This window comes from Pteropus vampyrus, unplaced genomic scaffold, assembly GCF_000151845.1.
Source record: "Pteropus vampyrus isolate Shadow unplaced genomic scaffold, Pvam_2.0 Scaffold470, whole genome shotgun sequence".
NCBI classification, from domain to species: domain Eukaryota; kingdom Metazoa; phylum Chordata; class Mammalia; order Chiroptera; family Pteropodidae; genus Pteropus; species Pteropus vampyrus.
The window spans coordinates 1092397-1113598 of record NW_011889251.1 but is presented as its reverse complement, the minus strand read 5'-3'; the positions used below and the strand labels follow the sequence as shown (position 1 = coordinate 1113598).

General features: G+C 34.1%; 1 protein-coding gene and 1 pseudogene across 2 annotated transcripts in view; one reads left to right on the top strand and one right to left on the bottom strand.

Moving 5' to 3' along the window:
* The window catches only part of PFDN1 (prefoldin subunit 1), a 78190-nt gene that overhangs the window by 4502 nt on the left and 52486 nt on the right, over positions 1–21202 (top strand). For both annotated transcript variants that reach the window (XM_023524515.1, XM_011382285.2), the window contains exon 3: positions 17859–17943. In XM_023524515.1, the coding sequence (XP_023380283.1) occupies positions 17859–17943 (85 nt within the window). The remainder of the gene's footprint in view (positions 1–17858; positions 17944–21202) is intronic.
* On the bottom strand, positions 20695–20813 carry LOC111732562 (annotated as a pseudogene).

The window sequence follows — 21202 nt, the reverse complement described above, 5'->3', positions numbered from 1 at the left end:
TATTCCACACAAAGAATTTTAGAATTTAAATGCTAGGATATGAATTAATAGTATTTCCAGAAGATTTATTTCATGTTAATTATGTTTCTTAAAAAGAATGTGTAGCTTTAAATGTTTGGATAAAGTGGAACTCCTATATGGTTTTACCCTTTGGTTTTAAATTTGACTTTTGTGCTTTTTGCATCTTACCGGGAGTATGCATTTGACCCTGCATTGTAGGGGCATGTAAGGTGAATAGTGTTTGTTTGGCTAGAGTATTAGTGCCCTCTGGAAGAAAAGACTTGCTGAATATTAGTCTGGTCATGAGGACGTTCTCTTTCTTGATGCTAAACCTGAAATATCTATTTCTGAATTTTTAGTCTTGGGTAATCCTGAGTATCATTGTGATTCACTTCTTTAATTGTAGTTTTTACCTTAAGTTGTCTTTTTTTTTCCTTTTTGACTATTTGGAAATTCTAATTAGAGTACTAATTTTTCTCAAACTGCCGTTTAAAACAATGGTTTATAAAATCCAAAACACTCCGTTTTTGTTTTAGAACCTGCAGCAGATTTTTGCCATCTCTGAAATTCAGGCCTCATTTTATCTTGTGTAGACGATTGCAGTAGCATCTTAACTTTTTCTGCTTTTATTCTCTTTGTCCAAATGCATTCTTCACACATCTGCCAGAATTGGTCATGACAGTATTCTTCATAAAATTCTTTGTTCATTCTCTTACTCACAGGGTAAAATCTAAACTTGTTAGCCTAGCATTCACGGTCATTCATCATCTGTCTTTAATTTACCCTTCTAGCCTCAAGTCCCACCACTTTCTATTCCCAGGCTTAGGATAGCATGTAAATCTCGTGGACCTACCTCCTTCCACGTTTGGGTTATCTGTTGAGAAGGAATTTGAGTCTCATGTGGACTTTAAACATGCTTTAATTGATTAGTAATGTCTGTCATGGGCCGAGGGCAGAAGAGTAGTAGCAAATGTACCAGAACTTGTTACCCCTGCCCTTACACTTACCCTGGCATGGGTTTCCTCATACATGCCATGTTTTTATGCTTTCTTGCTTCTGCTCATCCTATCCTTCTAGGCCTGCAAAATATCCATTTTCTCTTGTGAAATTCTCGTCCTTCAAATTATAGTTCATCTTCTGTGAAGATTTTTCATCCTTCCTGGCAGACTTAGTCTCCTTTATGGGTCATCCCAGGGCTTGTGTTCCTATAGCTAGTAGAGCATATTGAAAGAGGGCCGGGGGCATGGCGGGGGAGAGATTTTTAAATGGGTCAGTCTCCCCAACTAGATTGTCAGCTCCGTGAAACCATATACATATTTATCTTTGTTTTTTTTAGTTCTTAGAATGTCTGGCACAAAATAGATGTTAAATATGTGTTGATTTGAGTTGAATATGATTCTTTCTCTTACCTAAAATAACATTTTCTTTCAGTTCTTTAGAAAGAAAATATGTTTAAAAGTGTCAGAGACTTAAGAATTAGAATTTATTATTCTGTTTTCATATTATGATCTGATAAAGATGAAATTACAAAAGTAACATGTATTTTGACTAAGATCAAAGGAATTGTTTTTGAGAAAAATTATGTCATTTGATCTGGCAGGATTAATTCTTTATGAAATCTTTTGAGAAGTTTGACTAATTTTAAATACCAATCAGTGACAGAGATATTCAACCAAAACTGACAATATAGGAAAACCCAAGCCTTTAAAATTAGGCTGAGGGCTGTGTAATCTTTGGCAAATAAAGGTATTCTATGCAGAATAATATCAATATAATTGTATCTATTTTACCTTCCTCACCTTCACAAAAGATGAAAGTCAGATTTTTATTTTTAGGGTATGTATTTTACCAAATCATTGCAAGCCTTTCAAGTCATAAGTATGGAGAAATTTGTTAGTTTTAAATACCTCTTATACATGACTATTTTTGGCTTAAAACAAGGAAAATCATGCTTCAGGATAAGAGATAATGAATTGCTATATACTGTAAGCTCTGCATGTTTGTTGCTCAAAGCTCTATTCCCTCCAGTCTCTTGGTGTGTTGCCAGCACATTTTAGTTCTGTTACTTCATATTCTTTGAAGAGGCTGTTATGTAGCCTGATACTACTACCACCAATTTCTAGTTTTACTCCTTTAAGCTGTTTGTGAGCTGACCTCACCATACTACTTTGAGAGCTATGATGAAAGTTACAACTGTGGAATGATCTGTCTGAATAGTTGGAAGTGTTTGTCTTTGCATCTTTCTAGCATGCAAGGAGGGAATAGACACATCTCAAATATTACTTGAATGTTTCTTGTATCTTTTTTTTCATGAATAAGAACCAGTTTATAATGGTATGTGTTTTTCTTTCTTTTTACTTTGCATAATAGAGGAGTATTTTTTTAAAAAATAAGAATTACATTTGAAAGTGCACATAAATGACATTTAACTGGTGTTTGAAAGGACCATCCTTAGAAATATCAAACTTATTTTTATAACAGTAGGTGTGATCCTGACCCCGATTTTACGTCAGGTCTATTATTCTAATATCCTTTTGCTTAAGCATTACATAAATAACATTTCTCCTTTCCAAAATAGACAAATTAAGCCTTTAATTTTTTTAATTTAGGAGGAACTTGAGTAGATTAGCCTTTGAGAAGAATGATTAGTGCCTTTTTAAAACTTGAACCTAACTAAAAATAACTTTGTACTATATTTAAACTAATTTAGAGGTATGCCACCATTCTGTGGGTATTTTTTACATTTAGGGAACTAAGAATGAACAATGGTATAAATCTACCAACTAGATAAGTGTCTAGCAATGCAGAAATTGCTGTTTGGGAGCGGTGTTGCTATTTCTACTTGTTGAAGTAATTTGATGGTTGATCTCTAATGGTTAAAAGATCCAGAAGTATAAGACTTAAGATAAATGTGGCACAGGTAGAAAGTGAAAACAGTAGGTCTGTTCTTGATAGGTAACAAATTTTAAAAACCAAATAGTTGAGCAGTTTTTCAGCTAGTTAAGATGTAGAGATCCGAACTGTCTATGACAGCTTGGTTAAACTGCCCTTTGTTTAAAACGTTATGTTGGTTTTGTTTTGATTTTAATTGTTTGTTTGGATGTTAACCTGTAATTTGAATTGTGACATTTGGTAAAGCTAGGATGAAATTTTCACAGTTTCTCTAAGTTTAGTTAAGTTTAATATTAATGGAAAGGGATATAGTCATGCTGCTCAAGTTTTGCAACCATTTTACAATTTCATGTAACTGTAGAGTTTATTAAGAAATAAACCAGAAATTGTGGTGCGGTATATATTGTGGCTATTATAGTAAAATAGTTTATATTGTTCTCATTAGAATCAAGTTTGGATATTTTATTTAGTGCTTACTGTTGGAGAGAAAAATAATGTGCAGATTACTTTTGGTGTGAGAGTACATTGCAAATTCAAATTTATAAGCTTTTATACTCTTTAAAGATATTAATCTGTATTTTAGAGAAAAAGAAGTGAAAATAATTTTTAAAAGTAAGAAGGAATTCCTTAGTAATTTTTTTAGATTTTATTTTAAAGGAAGGGTTGTTCTTGATGTTGAGCTGCTTTTACTAATAGACTATGACCCACCCTTCTTGTGTTTTTATACAGAGCCATTTAAAGTCATGGCTTTCATTGCTTACAGTGCTGAGGGGAAAAAACACAACTTTTCCTGTTGTGCAAGGAAAAATGACTTCAGTTTTGTTCATGTTGTGTATGTATATAACCCCAGATGGGCACACTCTTCTCTTCCACAGATGTGGTCCTCTAGGGAGAGGAGATTTTTGAGTAATGTTCTTAATTTCCTTAAGTTGTCAGTGATTTAAAAACTTGGTATTCATTATAACTCAGCTGTACTGCTGTGTACCATGACATCACTGTTTTTATACCCAGGGAAGTCAACAAACATTTGTGTAGGAATTACATAGCCATATTTCTTCTGCAGAAGAGTACTTTTAATAATTCTTTTCCTTCTTCCCCTCCCATGTCCTCTAGGATCCAAACAATCTTTCTGAAACACAGAAAATTAATTTTGAAAATGTTACATAAATTAGAAGTCTGTTGTAAAAAAGGACAGAGAAGGTACATGTTGGGATGTACAGACATGCTAAAATAAAATTTTCATTTAATGTGTCCTTGTAGGATTATTTATTTTAGGCCTGAACTTGTTTTAAAAAGGTAAATGTAATTGATTTATTTAGTTACTTGAAGGACTTTGCTTCTGCATTTCCTGACATCATAAGGCCTGACCTCTTTTTTAAATTGATAAAGGATTAAACAAAATCTGCTTTTTTTTTTTTTCATGAAAGTTGCAATTATTCAGCAACACAAGAGGATACTACAGTGTATTCCAGTTGGTGATAAGCATGAATCAGTTAACTGAGGGAAGAGTGAAAAGTACCATTACCTTGTTATTCCTATGTAAATAAAAATAAAGGTAGCAGTAATCTTAAACTTGGTTACTTTGTCATTGGGGAATTGTGTGCTGTAAGTGACTCGACTCTAGCTGAATTCTCTGAAATGAAAAACAATCAATTTTAAGCTGTACCAAGAATTTTCTGATTTTAGCTGCCACTTATCTCATAGTGGCAAATTTAGGAACAACCTGCTACCTAATCTGTTTGAAAGAGGACTGAAGAGTTCATGTCAAGGAATATAATCTGCTTAATGAAACAGCCAAAAAGGATCTCAGAGAACATATTTTGACCTAGAAGGTACAAGTCAATCCATATATAATGGAAACACACTTGATAATGACTTATTAGTATCCTTTTTTTTATCAGGAAGTGCTGTGGACTATAAATATCCTTTGCCCAGATGGAAATATTAGGATTTCAGTGTGTTGCATGCACCATTGGTGCCTATGGCTTTGTGAAGAATGTGCTCAATTTGGTTTTAGAATTTAAGTTCTAATGGACATGTCTGGGAGAATGTTATCTCATTGTCCTGGCCAGGAACTCTCATTACCAATCCTCATTCTGAGGAAGACCAATTAATTACCTGGAAGTGGACCAGATTACCTGGAAGACACTATTCCTTTGGCTTTGAAGAGCTCGAATTGTTCTTATATCAAAATTTGCATAGCAGCAGGAGCTTAGAATTGAAAATGTATCTTTAAATAGATAAGAGCATGACTGCCCTAAGCCGAGCCTTTTACATCCTTTGGCTCAGGGTAAAAAGATTTGGACCACAGTTTGCATTCTGTATTGTGTGTGTCTGACTGAGTCTTTTTTGCATTTGTGCCAAAATATATTTCTCTGTGACTTTTTGCTTTGGAATCATGAATCTTCTGTTTGTCTTTTGATACTCATTGGATGGTACTTTTTTTTACTATCGAAGGGTTATATTTTATGCATTGTTACATTTTTGACTTAGTAAAATAAAGATCATATCTTGGAAAAAGTTATAGGTAGCTTGATGCTTATATGGGAAAATGTTTCGGGTTTGATGAGGCCAGAGTAAAAGTGGTAAACATCAGAGGTGATTATTTTCCAGAATACTTAGAATACCAAATAGTGACCAAAAATAAGTATCTTGTTTAAAATAGATTAACATACTACTGCTTCCATTTCAGGAGTAACAGTTTGATTTAAAAATACACAGTGATTTTTAATTAGTACAAATTGAATCTAGCAGTGTGTGAGTTACTCATCTGGAACAAAGAATGTTTACATGGGATTGGGTTCCTGAAGGGACCATGATTGTCTAATGATTCCAGTGAATTTTCAGTCCTCATCTTATTTGACCTATCAGTAGCGTTTAGTCTAGTTGCTCTTTCTTTCCTTCTTGAAGCACTGTTTCCATTGGCTTCTAGGATACTGCGCCTTGGTTTTCCTCCGATTTCACTGGCCATTCCGACTCAGTCTTCCTTTACTGTTTCCTTTTCTTTCCTATTTCCAAATATTAGAATGACCCTGGGCTCAGCACTTGAATTTTTTTCTCTTCTCTTGTCTGTGCTCAGTCTGTTAGTGATCTCATCCAGGCTTATCTTTTTAAATGTCTTTTTATATACTGACAACTCCCAGATTTTTGTCTTTAGCCTTAGACTCCTTCCCTGAACTCCAAACTTGTATACCCACCTGCCTCTTTTACTTTTCCATTTGGTAGTCTAATAGGCATCGTACAATTAATTTGACCAAAATAAAATTGTTACTGTTTATAGATAAACCTGTCTCCCCTATCCTCAGTCTTCCTTTGTTTTCCCCAGTCGTCCTAATGTCACTAAATGGCTTCTCTATCCTTGCAGTTTTCCCAAATCTTGAGCTTGTCCTTGACTCCTTTCTTTCAAATTTAATCCATTAGCAAAAACTATCTTGTTTAGTTCAGAATCTGAACATTTCTGCTTACCACCACCCTGGTCTAAACTACAACTGGATTTTCATAGTTTTCTTCTAATTGGTCTCCCTGCTTCCATCCTTACCACTTCGTTAGCTGGTCTCAACCGAACAGCCATAGTGATCCTTTTAAAACATAAGTCAGATCCCTGTAGTCAACACCTGCAGGTGGCTTTCCATTTTTCATCAGTGCAAAAGACCGGGTTTTTCAGTTGCTGGTCTCTCTTCCTGAAGCCTTCTTCCAGATGTCCACATGGCTTATAGGTCTTTACTAAAAAAGTATTGAGGCCTTTCTTGACCATCCTATTTAATGTTGTACTTCCATTATACATACTTCCACCTCCACCTACTCGCCTTTGTACTTTCTTTTTTTGCCTTTTTTTTCCCTCCATGGCAAAAACCATTTGGCAGATTATAGTACTAATTATCTTTCTTAAATCAACTTCATTGAGACATAACTTATATATAGTAAAATACACTCATTTTAAGAGTATATTTGGATATATTTTGACAAATGTAATCACCACTCCAGTCACAATATAGAACATTTTCATCACCCTAAAAAGTTCCTTCTTGCTTCTTCCAAGTCAATTCTCTCCTTCCCCAAATTCTCCTCTAAGCAACTGATAATATGATTTCTATCACTGTAGATTAATTTTGCCTATTTTGGCACTTCCTATGGAATATATAAATAGAGTCATTATAGTATATACTCCTTTGTATGGCTTCTTTCATTAAGTGTAATGCTCCTGAGATTTATCCACATTCTGTATATCAGGCTTCCTTGGGCCTGTATGTTGGGCTTCAGTTCCACTTCTTTCAGTACTCTTGCTTCTGCCCTCCTCCCTGTGCTTGCCAGCTTCATCTTCAGGTTGGCTGAAGGAGTTACAAGGATTTCATTCAGACGTGACAACATCCAGAATTAGAAAGTGCCATGTTTTCTGTGTCACCTTTATAGGAGCAAAGAAATGTTTCCCAGAAGTCTTCAAAGGGGCCACCTCTCACAGGCCACCTCTCACATTTCATGACAGGAACTGAGCCACATGCTTGGGCTTGCATATTTTGGGGGATGGGACTGCCATGATTGGGAAAGACCAATCAAAATTCACCCCAGGATTCACTTCTCTGAGTCACTCAGGAAAGTGGAAGGTACCCACACAAAATTGAGTGTTCATCAACAAAGAAAGAAGAATGTATGTTGTCTGCTAAAATCATCAACAACAGTTATTACAGTGACTGACAGTTTAGGGCTAGCTACATGGAAATTGTTGGTAATATATTTAGGGTGAATTAGAGAGAGTTTAATCAGGGACTACAGATTTGAAGCTATTGAAGTAATTCAGGAGTATAGTAATAGGGCATAAATTAAGGTGGCAAAAGTGGAATGGAGAAGAGGGTCAGTATGAAAGTGCTGAGTCAGTGATAAATTGAGAATATAGGGGATGAAGAAAATAACTGCAGGTTTGGGACTTAGATGAGTGGGCAAGTGGTGATCATTGATAGAAGCTGAATTTGAGATGAGGAGACTGCTTTTAGGGAATGTTGGTATGGGTGGATAAAATGAGTTAAATTTGGGATATGTTGAATTTGAGGAGATGTGGACAGATAAGTAAAAATGATCTTTAGATGATGCAGACATAGTGTAGGTGACAAGGGTTGACACCGTTTTGAGAGTCAGCCAAGTTGAAGCCTTGAAGATAAATGAATTCTTGGAGTGACTTTGGATAGACAGAGCTTAGCTGAAAACCTTGCATAATGTTTGTCCAATGAGCACTGGAAGAGCAAAGAAAGGAGGGGTTGATGAATATAGTAGTTGATGAGGGGAGCATAGATAGAATAGTACCAAGATGCAGCAGCATCCCTCAGAGTTAGATTTGAACGTACTATGTTCTCTAGATTTCTTTTCCCTGAGGTATGGCAGATCTAGGTACTGTATTTTTGGGTTACAATCTAATATTATTTTGTTGCTCGCATAGTTCCACTTTAGCCATTGGCTCTTTCATGTTGTCTCCTTTAACCTTATAACATGTCCCCAACCTTTTTTGTTTGTCTTTTTAAATTAATAGACTTTATTTTTTTAGAACAGTTTTAGGTTTACAGAAAAATTGAGCAGAAAGTACAGAGAACTCACACATAACACCTCTCCCCAGTCCCCCGTTTCCTATATTAAAATGTCGCATTTGTGTGGTCCATGATTCCCTTTTTGTTTTGTAAAGTTCTGTAGGTTTTTGGCAAGTATACAGTGTCTTGCATCTGCCATTACAATTTCATGTTGAATAGTTTCACTGTCCCCAAAATCTACCTATTCATGCTTCCCTCCCTCCTCACACTCCTGGCAACTACTTATCTTTTTGCTATCTCTATAGTTCTGCCTTTTCCAGAATGTCATAGTTGGAATCGTCACAGTATATAGCCTTTTCATACTGGCTTCTTAGCAATAAGCATTTAAGTTTCCTTTGCTTCTTTTCATGGCTTAATAGCTCATTTTTTTTTTCCCCTTTTTTCCCTCACATTGCTTCATTTTCTCTTCTGTTTTTTGAGTTTATTATTTTTTTCAGTGTCTAATTTGCTATAAATCTTATCCAATGAATTTCTTTTACTTTAAATACTGTATTTTTGATCACCAGAAGTAGTACTTGCCTCTTTTTTGTATCTTTAATTTCTCTGCTTAAGTTCATGTCTTCTTTTAATTCTTAGTTATATTTCTTATAGCATTTTTAAAGCTTTTCTCTGCTAATGGATGGCATTGTTTCTTTCCTTTCTGAGTCTTTCTATTGACTGAATTTTCTGGCTCTGGGTCACATTTTCCTCTTTATGTGTCTGATGAGATTATATATATAAATTTTTGTAAATGCTCAAGCTGGTATTTCTTTGTAAATTGAGATATAATTGACGTCTAACAATATTAGATTCAGGTATACAACATAATGATTTGATGTTTATATATATTGCAAAATGATCACTACAATAATTCTAGTTAAGATCAATCACCACACATAGTTACACATTTTTTTTCTTGTGATGAGAAAGTTTAAAAAAGTTTTTTGTTGTTGTTTGTTTTTCAAGGATATTTTCCATTTACCTGATAGGTTTTTCTATGCTGCCATCTTGACCAGACTCCTTATAAGAACTTTTAAGATTTACTTTCTTAGCAACTTTCAAATATACAATACAGGTTTTCTGTGATGCCATACAAATTTTAGAATTGTTTGTTACATTTCTGTGAAAAATGCCATTAGAATTTTGATACAGATTGCATTGAATCTGTAGATTACTTTGGGAGGTATGGACATTTTAACAATAGTCTTCCAATCCATGAGCACAGAATATTTTTCCCTTTATTTGTGCCTTCTCAGTTTCTTTCATCAGTGTCTTAATTTTCAGTATGTAGGTCTTTTACCTCCTTTGTTGAAGTTATTCCTAGGTGTTTTATCCTTTTTTATGCAACTTTAAGTGGGATTATTTTCTTAATTTCTCTTTCTGAAAGTTCATTATTACTGTATAGAAATGCAAAAGATTTTTGAGTATTGATTTTTGTATCCTGTAACTTTACCAAATTCATTTATTCTAACAGTTTTTTGATGGAGCGTTTAAGGTTTTCTGTGTTATGTCATCTGTAAATAATGACAATTCCTTTCTGATTTGGATGCCTTTTATTTCTTTTTCCTGCCTAATTGCTCTAGCTAGGACTTCCAACATTATGTTGAATAAAAATGACAGAAGTAGACAGCCTAGTCTTGTTCCTGATCTTTTAGGAAAAGCTTTCAGCTTTTCACCATAGGGTATGATGTTAGCTGTGGGCTTGTTATACATGGCCTGTATTATGTTGAGATGTTTCCTTTATACCCACTTTGTTGAAAGTTTTTATTATAAATGGATGTTGAATTTTGTCAAATGCTTTTTCTGCATCTATTGAGATGATTCTATTATTTTTATCCTTCATTTTGTTAATATGGTATATGACATTGATTTGTGTTATGTTGAACCATCCTTGTACCCCTGGAATAAATCCCACTTGATTATGGTGTATGATCCTTTTAACATATTGTTGGATTTGGTTTGCTAATATTTTGTTGACGATTTTTCCATCTATGTTCATCAGAGATATTGGCCTATAATTTTTTTTTCTTGTGACATCTTTGTCTGGTTTTGCTGTTAGGATAATGCTGGCCTTGTAAAATGAGTTTGGAAGAATTCCTTTCTCATCTATTTTTTGGAAGAGTTGAGAAGGATTGGTATTAATTCTTCTTTAAATGTTTGGTACAGCTCACTAGTGAAGCCATCTGGTCCTGGATGTTTTTGAGAGGTTTTTGATTACTGATTCAATCTCCTTGCTAGTAATTGGCTCTTTAAGATTTTTTTTTTTTTCATGATTCTGTTTTGGTAGGTTGTATGTTTCTAGGAATTTATCTAATGGCCTGGGTTGTCCAATTTGTTGGTGTATAATTGTTTTTAGTAGTCTCTTAAGATCCTTTATATCTCTGTGACATCTGTTGTAAATATTTCCCTTTCATATCTGATTTTATTTATTTGAGTCCTTTTTTTCCTTGGTGAGCCTGGCTAAAAGAGTGTCAATTTTATCTTTTCAGAAAACCAGCTCTTAGGGTTATTGAGCTTTTCCATTGTCTTTTTAGTTTCTATTTAATTTATTTCTGCTCTAATCTTTGTTATTTCCTTCTGTTAACTGCAGTTTCTTGAGGTTTAAAGTTCGGTTGTTTGAGATTTTTCTTGTTTCTTGAGGTAGGCATTCTTGCTATAAACTTTCCTCTTAGAACCGCTTCTGCTACATAAATTGTGGTGTGTTGCATTTCTATTTTGATTTGTCTCAGATATTTTTTGATTTCTCTTTAATTTTGATTTCTCTTTTGATTTCTTCTTTGACCCATCTGTTTGACTCATTTCTTCTTGAACTCATTGGTTGTTTAGTAGCATGTTGTTTAATCTCCACATGTTTGTTAATTTTCCAGTTTTCTTTGTGTTATTGATTTCTGGTTTCAGACCATTGTTGTTGGAAAAGATGCTTGTCGATATGATATCAGTCTTCTTTAGTCTAATTTAACAAGACTTGTTTTGTGGCCTAATGTATGCTATATCTTAGAAGATGTTCCATGTTTACTTGAGAAGAATGTTTATTCTGTTGCTTTTGGAAAGTTTATGTGGCGATTATGAATATAACAACCATAAACATTTGTGTACAGTTCTTTGCATAGACATACATTTTCATTTCTTTGGGGTAGAAACCTAGGAGTGGGATTGCTGAGTTGAATGGTAAGTGGTTGCTTAAGTTTATAAGAAACTGTCAAATTCTCTTACAAGGTGTCTGTACCATTTTGCATGCTAACCAGCTCTGTATGAAAGTTCCAGTTACTTTGCATCTTCACCAACCCTTGGTATTGCTTTTATTTGTTGTTAATTTTAGCCAATCTAAAAGTGTGTAATGGTATCTCCTTGTGGGTTTAATTTACATTTCTCTTAATAACTAATGATGTCGAGCATTAGTTATTTGTCATCTTGATCTCTTCTTTGATGAAATGCATTTAAATCTTTTGGTTGTTTTTTTTTTTTAAAGATGTGATTCACATAACATTAATTTTTCAGCCATTTTAAAGTGTACAACTCGTGGTTTTGGAATACTCATGAGATTGTGCAATTATCACCACTGCTAATTCCAGAACATATTTATCATCACAGAAAGAATTGCTAAATGTGTTAGCAGTTATTTAATATTCTCCTCTTGCCCTGGCCATAGATATCCACTGATCATTCTGTCTGTATAGATTTGTCTATTCTGGACATTTCATGTAAATGGAATTATACAATGTGTGATTGTGTTTGTCCCCTTAGCATTATGTTTTAAAGGTTAACCCATGTCGTAGCATGTATCAGTACTTCATTCTTTTTTATTGCTGTATAGTATTTCATTGTATGGATATATATCACATTTTACTTATCTGTTCATCGGTTGATGGACATTTGAATTGTTTCCACTTTTTGGCTATCATGAATAATCTGCTTTGAACATTTATGTACAGGTTTTTGTGTGTATATGTTTGTGTTCGTTTCACTTGTCTATATTCTTGGGAGTAGAATTGCTGGGTCATATGTTAGCTATGTTTACCCTTTCAAGGAACTGCCAGAATGTTTCCACAGCAGATGCATCACCAGCAATATATGAGATTCCCAGCTTCTCCAAATCCTCTTCAACACTCAACTACCTTTTCTTAGTATTATTATTATTTTATTATTTAAGAATCTACCTCTGTGACTGTCATGAAGGCCAGGCTGTGTTAACAGTGATGAGTTCTGGAGGTAAATATACCTCACTCTGGACTTTCTGGTTATAACCACTTTCTACTTCAACTGAAAACCCACTCATTAGGCCTCAATCCTTGCCTCCGCTTTCCTGGAAGATGCTAAAGCCAGTTATGTAGGAGGCTAATTCAGAGGAAGAGATAACTGTTTTCCCAGAGGGCAAGCCCTCTGCTTTATGAGGCAGATAAAACTCCAAACCACGGATAGGCTGGGACTGCACAGGCCTCAGTTATTATCTTTTTGATTATTGCCATACTAGTGGGTATGATTGTGGTTTTACTTTGAACCCATCTGTGTCTTTTTTTATTAAGAACAGATTTCTTGATAATGACATATAGTCAGATCATGCTTTTTAATCCATTCTGATGATCTTTGCCTTTTTCTTGGGGTGTTTAGGTCATTAACATTTCAAGTAATTATTGCTATGATTGAATTTAAACCTTACTACTTGTTTTTTTATTTGTTTCATTTTTTCCTTTACTCCTTTTTTTCCCTCTTTTTCTGCCTTCTTTGAGATCGAATATTTTTAATGATCCTATTTTACCTTCACTTTTGGATTATTAGTCCTCTGTAAAAAATTTCATAATTTAGTGATTGTCTTACTTTTTTACAATGTATGTCATTAATTTCTCAATCTGCCTTTAAATAATATTATACTATGTCATTTTATTATGTCAAATCCCTCGCACCATTCCTTTTTTTGTTGTTATACATTTTACATGTTAAGAAGCCCACCATATATTGTCATTATTTTGCTGTAGTTTGGGAGTTGACAAGCTTGTTTTGTTATGGGCCAAATAGTAAGTATTTTTAACTTTATAGCCAGTAAAATGGCTTTTTTGGCCATATTTCTGTCACATATCTGTCTTTTAACTCTGCCATTGTTGTGAGAAAGCAGCCATAGAAATTATATAAACAAATGAATGTGGCTGGATTGGTCTACAAGCCATAGTTTACCAACCCCTGCTTTAGACAGTCAATTATGTTTTAAAATACTTAACCATAAGAAAAACATGTCTATTTTATTCATCTTTGTTTCTCAAAAGGAAATATGTCATTTCTGTGGCTACCTTCAAGAGTTTCTCTTTATTTTTGGTTTTCAGTAGTTTGATTATTCTACATCTAGGTCTTTGTTTTGTTTTATTTTTATTGCTTGGGTTTATCTGAGTGTCTTGGAACTGTGATTTGGTTTTTTAAAATTTGTTTTAGAAAATTCTCGTTCATCATCTCTTCAAATGTTTCTTCTCCATTCTCTCTTCTTCTGGAACTTTAATTACACATTAGATTGCTCAATATTGTCTCAGGTCTTGTGTGTCCTATCTTATTTATATATTTATTTTTGTTTCATTATTTTTTGACAGCTTTTTTCCTCTTTGTCTTTTAGTTTAATTTTTATTAACCTGTCTTCAAGTTTACTTGAACTTTGCCACCCACCTAATTAGGAACGTTATAATTTAAATTCTGTGCTTCATATTTTCTGGCCCATATTTTAGGTTGAATTTGGACCACAGCCCATCAGAAGGCCAGCTGATGGTTACACATTCTTAGGAGACATCACTACCAAGGTATAGGTAGACAAGTTTCTTTTATTTCACTCTGCTGAGAAGCAGATTTATTTCTTCACTCTTTGAATGTGGGATCCTTTGAGAACCTGAATTTCATCAAGGATTCTCTAATGGCATCCTTACTTTGGCCTCTGTTTCTCCTGTTTATATTCTATGACAGTGCGAATGCTCAAGGTCTCTAGAATTCAGCAGAAACTCCCAGGGGTTTCTCAGAAAAGACTATTTATTGCTTCTTACCTTCCAGAATTCCTGATTTTGGACTTTTGTGGAATCTTTCATCTGTGGTTACTTAACAGAATTAAAAAAAATTTTTTTTTGCTTTGTTTTTTATCAGGATGAGTATTCAGGGTATCTGTTCTGTATTATGCCGACAACAGAAGTCTCTCCTCATTCAGCGTGCCACACTATGGATGTACTATAGTTTTGAAATAGCTTTTTTACTAAGGGATCTAGGTCCTTCCTTCTGTCCTTCTTTTCTTCCCTCCCTCCCTTCCTAAAATTTTTTTTGCACGTATATCTTTGAACACACATGCAAGTAGTTTTCATCACCAGTGGAATGTGGCAAAGAAGCAAGATAGGCTCATTTTTAGTCAGCCTGTTCTGTGCTACCGAATTTGTGGATAACCTAAATAACATTAGAATATGTTTTTAGATATCCTCTAAAAATTTCTCACCAAAACAAAATGCATTATCATAAACATTTGTTGTCTCTGAACAGTGTATGTCCGGGTGACCATACTTTGGAAGAGTACCCAAAAGACATCATTGCCACTGATCCTGGATTGTGTTTTGGACATGTGAACAAAGTGGAAGTCATGTACCAATTCAAAACAGCTTCTGATAGTTCTCAAACAAAACCAAAGGCCATCATAAAATCATGTTTTTCAGATGGCATAATTGAGGAAATGAAATAGGCTACAAGCCTTGAGAGTTGACAGTGCAGGGCCACATGGCATTGATTTTCAATGTAGAAGCCTTTTACAAAGCAGAGACTCTAGTCTGGATTTTGTAATTCTGAGTATTGTAAGCACATTCTGTGTATGTCATTTGTCATATAAAAATAATTTTTCTCTTCATGGTTTATTTTTCCTTTGTGGTACATTCTGGACTCCAGAATCCTTTACCACTTTCCATAAACTATCAGGCAAGATCTCTGTGAGCATCTCTGCTTTGAGAAACTCTGTACGTAATGTTTATTTATGATGTGTGACTCAATTACATTGTCATGATATATCCTTTATCTTCAAAATAGTTTCTAATAATTCAGTGCCTTTTTAACAACAGATAAGGTGTTTTCTAAAGACTCTTTTCAGAAATCCAAATGTTTCTTGAGGCCCTTTTCAATCTCCACACCATGTATCTTTGGCATTTTTAAAATTGATGACTAAACCAAATTTCCCATAACTTTTTAAAAATTTTTGACTGTGTAACTACTCTTTGAGGTAGGCATCAAGTTTACTCAATACTCATCCTTGTTTATAACTTTCAATGGCTCAGATGTCCTTAGGCTTAGAGTAAATGAGCTGGCTTTGGTGACATCTCTCTGGCCTTTGAAGTTGGCCCAGTCCAGTATAGCTACCTCAGGGGTGTGTGGCCATGGAAAAACATGTTTTTGTTGTTGAGTGTTCTTGCTTTCTAGTAATTTTATTTTCTGCTCAAGGGATTTAGTATCTGTTCAGATACTTTATTTTTAAAGGCCACATAAGTAATGACTTGACCTCTAATCTTAGCTTTGAAGATTTCCCAGACACTAACAAAGATAATGTCTGATGACCTATTATTTGAGAATACTACGCACTGGCCAGTGATCAGTGCTATTTAAAATGTATATTTTACTTGGAAAATGATTTCCATGATTAAAAGACTAAGTAAAATTGTGCATGTAGTAACATATTTGGTGACTCTTGGGCCTAGATTTATAATACTTTTTATTTTTACAAGGTAACACTGAGACTTAGGACAGTTCAAAACAACGTTTCTCCTTAAATATTATATGAAATACAGATGTTCCGCAACTTAAGATGAGGTTATATCCCAATAAACACATTGTAAGTTGAAAAATTGTTAAGTTGAAAATGCATATAATACACCTGACCTACCGAATATCAGAGTTTAGCCTAGCCTACCTTAAATGTGCTCAAAACACATTAATCTACAGTTGGGCAAAATCCTCTAACACAAAGCCTATTTTATAATAAAGTGTTGAATATCTCATGTAATTTATTTTGCATGTCGCTTTCGTGCCATTGTAAAGTCAAAAAATGGTAAGTCAGACCATCATAAGTTGCAGTTAATTCTGAGAAAAACATTCTGTAAACCATAATCTTATCAGAAACAGCACCTGTCTCTCTGACTAATAATAACATTTGGATACAAAGGGTTTTATAGTAATTCATGTTTTGCATGAATGTAGGCTATCTTTGCAGTAAATATATAAGTAGATTTTTACAAAGGACCAAGTTACTATTGAAGACTAGGATCATCAGTTAAATATCTGGACTGTCTACATCAGGACATGGGCTTAATAATTAGTGGAGTGGAAGAGAAGTTCACCAGGCCATATTAATATGTGCCAAGGTGTATTCGTGAAGAAGAGGCGGGAAATAGCAGTTTTCTCCCAGGTATCTGGGCAAAGCTAGAGTTGCTCTTTTTGGTCTGTTTTTACTTGTCTTGTATCTATAACAGACCCTCTTGCTAAGTACCCACCTAGACAGTATTTTTGTGGTGTTGGTAGGGGAAACTGCATGATGTGACCTTGATGTTTTCTTGTTTGGCTTTTTAGTAAGAGATGTTGTTTAGTTGTTTGTTAGAAACTCTTAAGTTATGTATAGAGAGAAGAAACAGTCTGCTTAATTGATTGTAATCTTTCGATGAAATCTGTTATAGCCTAGTTGGACAATCCTGAAAGAGATTCGAGTAATTGAGGTTTTCCCTTGGTTCCAGTGGAAGGGAAATATTTCAGTTCACTTACTTGAGGCTATAAAATAATTTGTTCTTCCTTTCCCCACAGCAAGAATTATGAACATAAAGTCACAAAACAGATTCAGTGTTAATTTTTAAAGCTTCCCTATATTTCCACCCCTCCTCAGTTGTAAATAATATGCCTGACTATAAAATGGAAAAAGTTGAAATTTTCCACTTGTGCATTTTGAGCTTTTCAGAGGTATTATACACTCTGGAAATAATAATAAAAGATACTAGGCCTTATACAGTGCTTTTTGTGTTAGGAACTCATATAAACACTAATGCATTGATCCTAACACAGTACTTGATTGTGACTTTAAAAGGTCATGAGTTACTGCTGTTACAAAAAAATATAAGAAAAGATTGGAGGAGGAGCTCTAATTTACAAATATTGTTTAAAAAATATCTAGATAAAAGTGGATACAGATAACTGGAAAAATAAAAATTATGGGGAATTTCTATTGTTTGTTAACTTTTCTCTTAGCTCGTAATAGATATTTGTCCCTTTATTTTTTTCGTTTATCTATGAATATACTTGAAACCTGATTCCTTTCTTAGACAAGAAAGCAGAATTTACTTTTCAGCTTTTATTTCTTTTTAACTTAGAATGCTTAAACCTGTGGTAATTTCCTGAGTTTGCCACCTTAATTGTCAACTTTTTTGTGTTTTGTAGGTTTATTCTTCAGTCCAAGGAGGTAATTCACAATCAGCTATTAGAGAAACAGAAAATAGCAGAAGAAAAAATTAAAGAGTTGGAGGTAAGTTTTGAGTGAACACCGATAGTAATCAACTTTTAGGAGAAGCATAATTATCTCAGTGTATCATGTTATATTAAAGTGTATGCCCGCTAAGGTCATGTCACATTGCTTTCGTTTTTTCTAACTGTGCTAGAGCTATGAAGCAGTCATAATCATGGCAGTGTGGAAAACAAAAAACAAACAAACAAAAAAACCTCTTGAAACTGTAGAGAATTTTAAAGAAGATAGGATGCTGTTAATCTGAGTGTATTTTCTCCATTGCCTTTGAATGAACATGCCTGTTCTTAAAAAACAAAAATAAAAAAGCCACATTTATTTAAACATCACGTATTGTGGTGGAAAGGCATGAGCATGGGTAATGATAATGGTAGTGAGAAAATCTTGATATATGTCTCTTTTACACATTGTATTTCCTTTAAGTAGATTGGATTCTAGACAAAGACTGAGTAGTAAACTGTAACTAATTAACTATCTGAAGGATGGCGTTCCAGTGAGGAAAACAATTTTTTTTAGGTAGGGAAAAGATTATAGGTAAGAGTAACTTGGTAAATCTTTGGCAGATTGGAATTGTTTATTAAAATGTCCTTACATATTAAGAACTTTGATGAGATATTCTTCTTGGGCTGTGGCGAAAGGTGCATCCTGTAAATAGTAAAAGTTGGACTGGACAACAAACTGTTATTATTTCTTTGGGACCAAGATTTCCTGAGAAGGGGGTGGATACAATGACTTCATAGGTCACTTTATCTAATTTGTGTGAGTACTATTTGAGGCAGTGGTTCAGAATCTGACTCAGCCCTCTGCTGAATTGGTGAGACACCCCCTTACACTCCTGGGGATTTCTCAGGGCCACCGATTTGGCATGACCTGGTGAGCACGTAGTGTCTTAGGTTACTTAGGCATATTTTTGTTTGACTACCGATGATAATTTAAACAAACTTGATAATAGATTTATTGTTTAGAAAGATGTAAAAATAAAACAAATAAGCAAACACAGAAAAAAGAAAAGAAAAAAAACTTATCTTGCAGTAATCAGGTTGCTATTGTATCTGATTTTATCATTTTTGTCAGCCCAACTGTTCTAGATTGAATTTTATATCCTCTAGTGTTTTCAAACAAAAGTATCTTAACTTCAATCGAAATTGTTTTGTGTAATTAACAAAAAATGTGTCTTTGCAACTGTAAGTCAATATATCTAAAAATCATCCGGATGAATAAGTAGCAAGGTGCAAATTAATGTGTATATAATTCTCTGATAATCTCCATGTTGGATAAATTGTAAAAAGTATGTGTTAACTTTTATAATTAAAAAATTATCAAGGTAAAATTGCCACAGATGAGGATTTTAGGAAACTACTCAGTTCTGATGAGTATTAGGAAATTTATTTTCCATAAGTTAGTTTCCTTTCATGGAGTCTCTTAAATACTGGTAAAGTATCCAATATGACAGATAATATAAGTAGATTAGCTGGTTTGTTGGTACCTGTTTGAAGTGCTAATTATAGCTACAAATAACTAGCAAAGTTAAGCTCTAGACTCTACCCTAGCAGGTTATTTTGCCTTTTTTCTTTTTAACCTTTCATTTTGCTGTTATTTATGTTATAAAAGTAATATAAGTGCATTATAAAAGAGAAAAATAAACAAAAGTAAAACAAACGATTAAACGACAATATAACTTTCCCCTCTTCTCTGCACACCCCCAAATGTCATGTCAATAGTTTGGTGTATATCATTCTAAACTTTATTTTGTAAACATATTCATACACGTATATACACACTTCTTTTATTTCTGTATTTACTATTTCTCTTCATTTACTAATTTATCTTTCAACTTTAGTAAATAAATCCAGTTTATGTTCAGTTTCTTGTTTTCTATTTCTCCTACCATTGTAGGTTCCTTTTTACTGCATTTACATTTAGTATACTCTCGAATACTGCCTTAACTTGTATTTTTAATAGCATCACCCACTACATCCTCTGTCTTCCCGGAAGCAATCCTATACTTTCCCACTGTCATAGCTTTATAGCTTTGTTACTTCAGGCTGAAATGTATGGATAGGCACACATACACATTGTTAATTGTAGTGTTCAGGTTTTCTGTGTCTGATTCTTTTTTGTTTATTTAGTCATTGAAGAAGGTGTATCAAATCTTCCTCTATGATGATATTTGTCAATTTCTCTTTAGTGAGCAATGATACTTAGAGACTGTTATCTGGGTACTGTAAGTGCTCATTATTACTGTGTACATAGTTCAGAGGATATGTTTCATTTTGCTTTATATGTTTAGGAATTTCTCAGCTCTTTTAAAGATGATATTCCACTGACTTCTGGCTTCCTTAGTTGCTTTTGAGAAGTCATCTATCAGTTTGATCTTCTTTTGTTTTTTCTCTCTGGCTACTTTTAATATTTTCTCTTTTTCTTTTATACTTTGTAGTTTCTCTGGGATATGTTTAGGTATGGATGTAGTCTTTTTGTTATTTTCTTAATTCTACTTGGATTAAGTTGGGTTTCCTAAATCTGAGAGTTAATGTCTTTCATCAGTTCTGTAAAATTCTTATTTTCTCTGACTATTACTTCTTCCCTGTTTTCCCTTATTGAATGGTATTTCCTTCTGGAATTTTTCCCCACCTTTATTATTTATTTTTTTAATTAATTTATTTTTTCTTATTTTTTCAGGTGAGGCAACCCTTGGTTGACCTCACAGTTTACAAAGACCTTGTCAGCCTACAATCCCTTGTTATTTATTTTTTATGCCTACAGCACCTGGCCTTCCTAGGTGGTCTCCCATCCAAGTACTAACTAGGTCCGACCCTGCTTAGCTTCCGAGATCAGATGGGTTCCGGCTTGTTGAGGGTGGCATGGCCATAGACTTTCTCCACCTTTAAACCAGCTGTCTCACCATCTTCAGTAGCATCTTAACTGGTTTTTCCATCTCCAGCTTTTTAGGGTAAACTTCAGACTGGTTAACATACCATTAAGATTCTTTATGAAATGACGCCTGTTTATTTCTCTCATCCTCCTCATTTCCTCTGCTTTCTCTTACATTGTGTGTTCTAGCCATGCAGAAATATTCTGTTTTTAGAATATTTCTTTGGTCATGCTTTCTTTGTTCCTGCTGGGTCCCTGCTTGGGAACTTCCTCCTACTGCTGTTAACCAGCTCCATCTGTTAAGCCTTAAGATCTTAGTTTAGGACTGCTTTTCCTGAGAAGCATTTTCTGATTCTTCAGTCTTAAATTAGGTGCTTTTTCCTTGTTATCC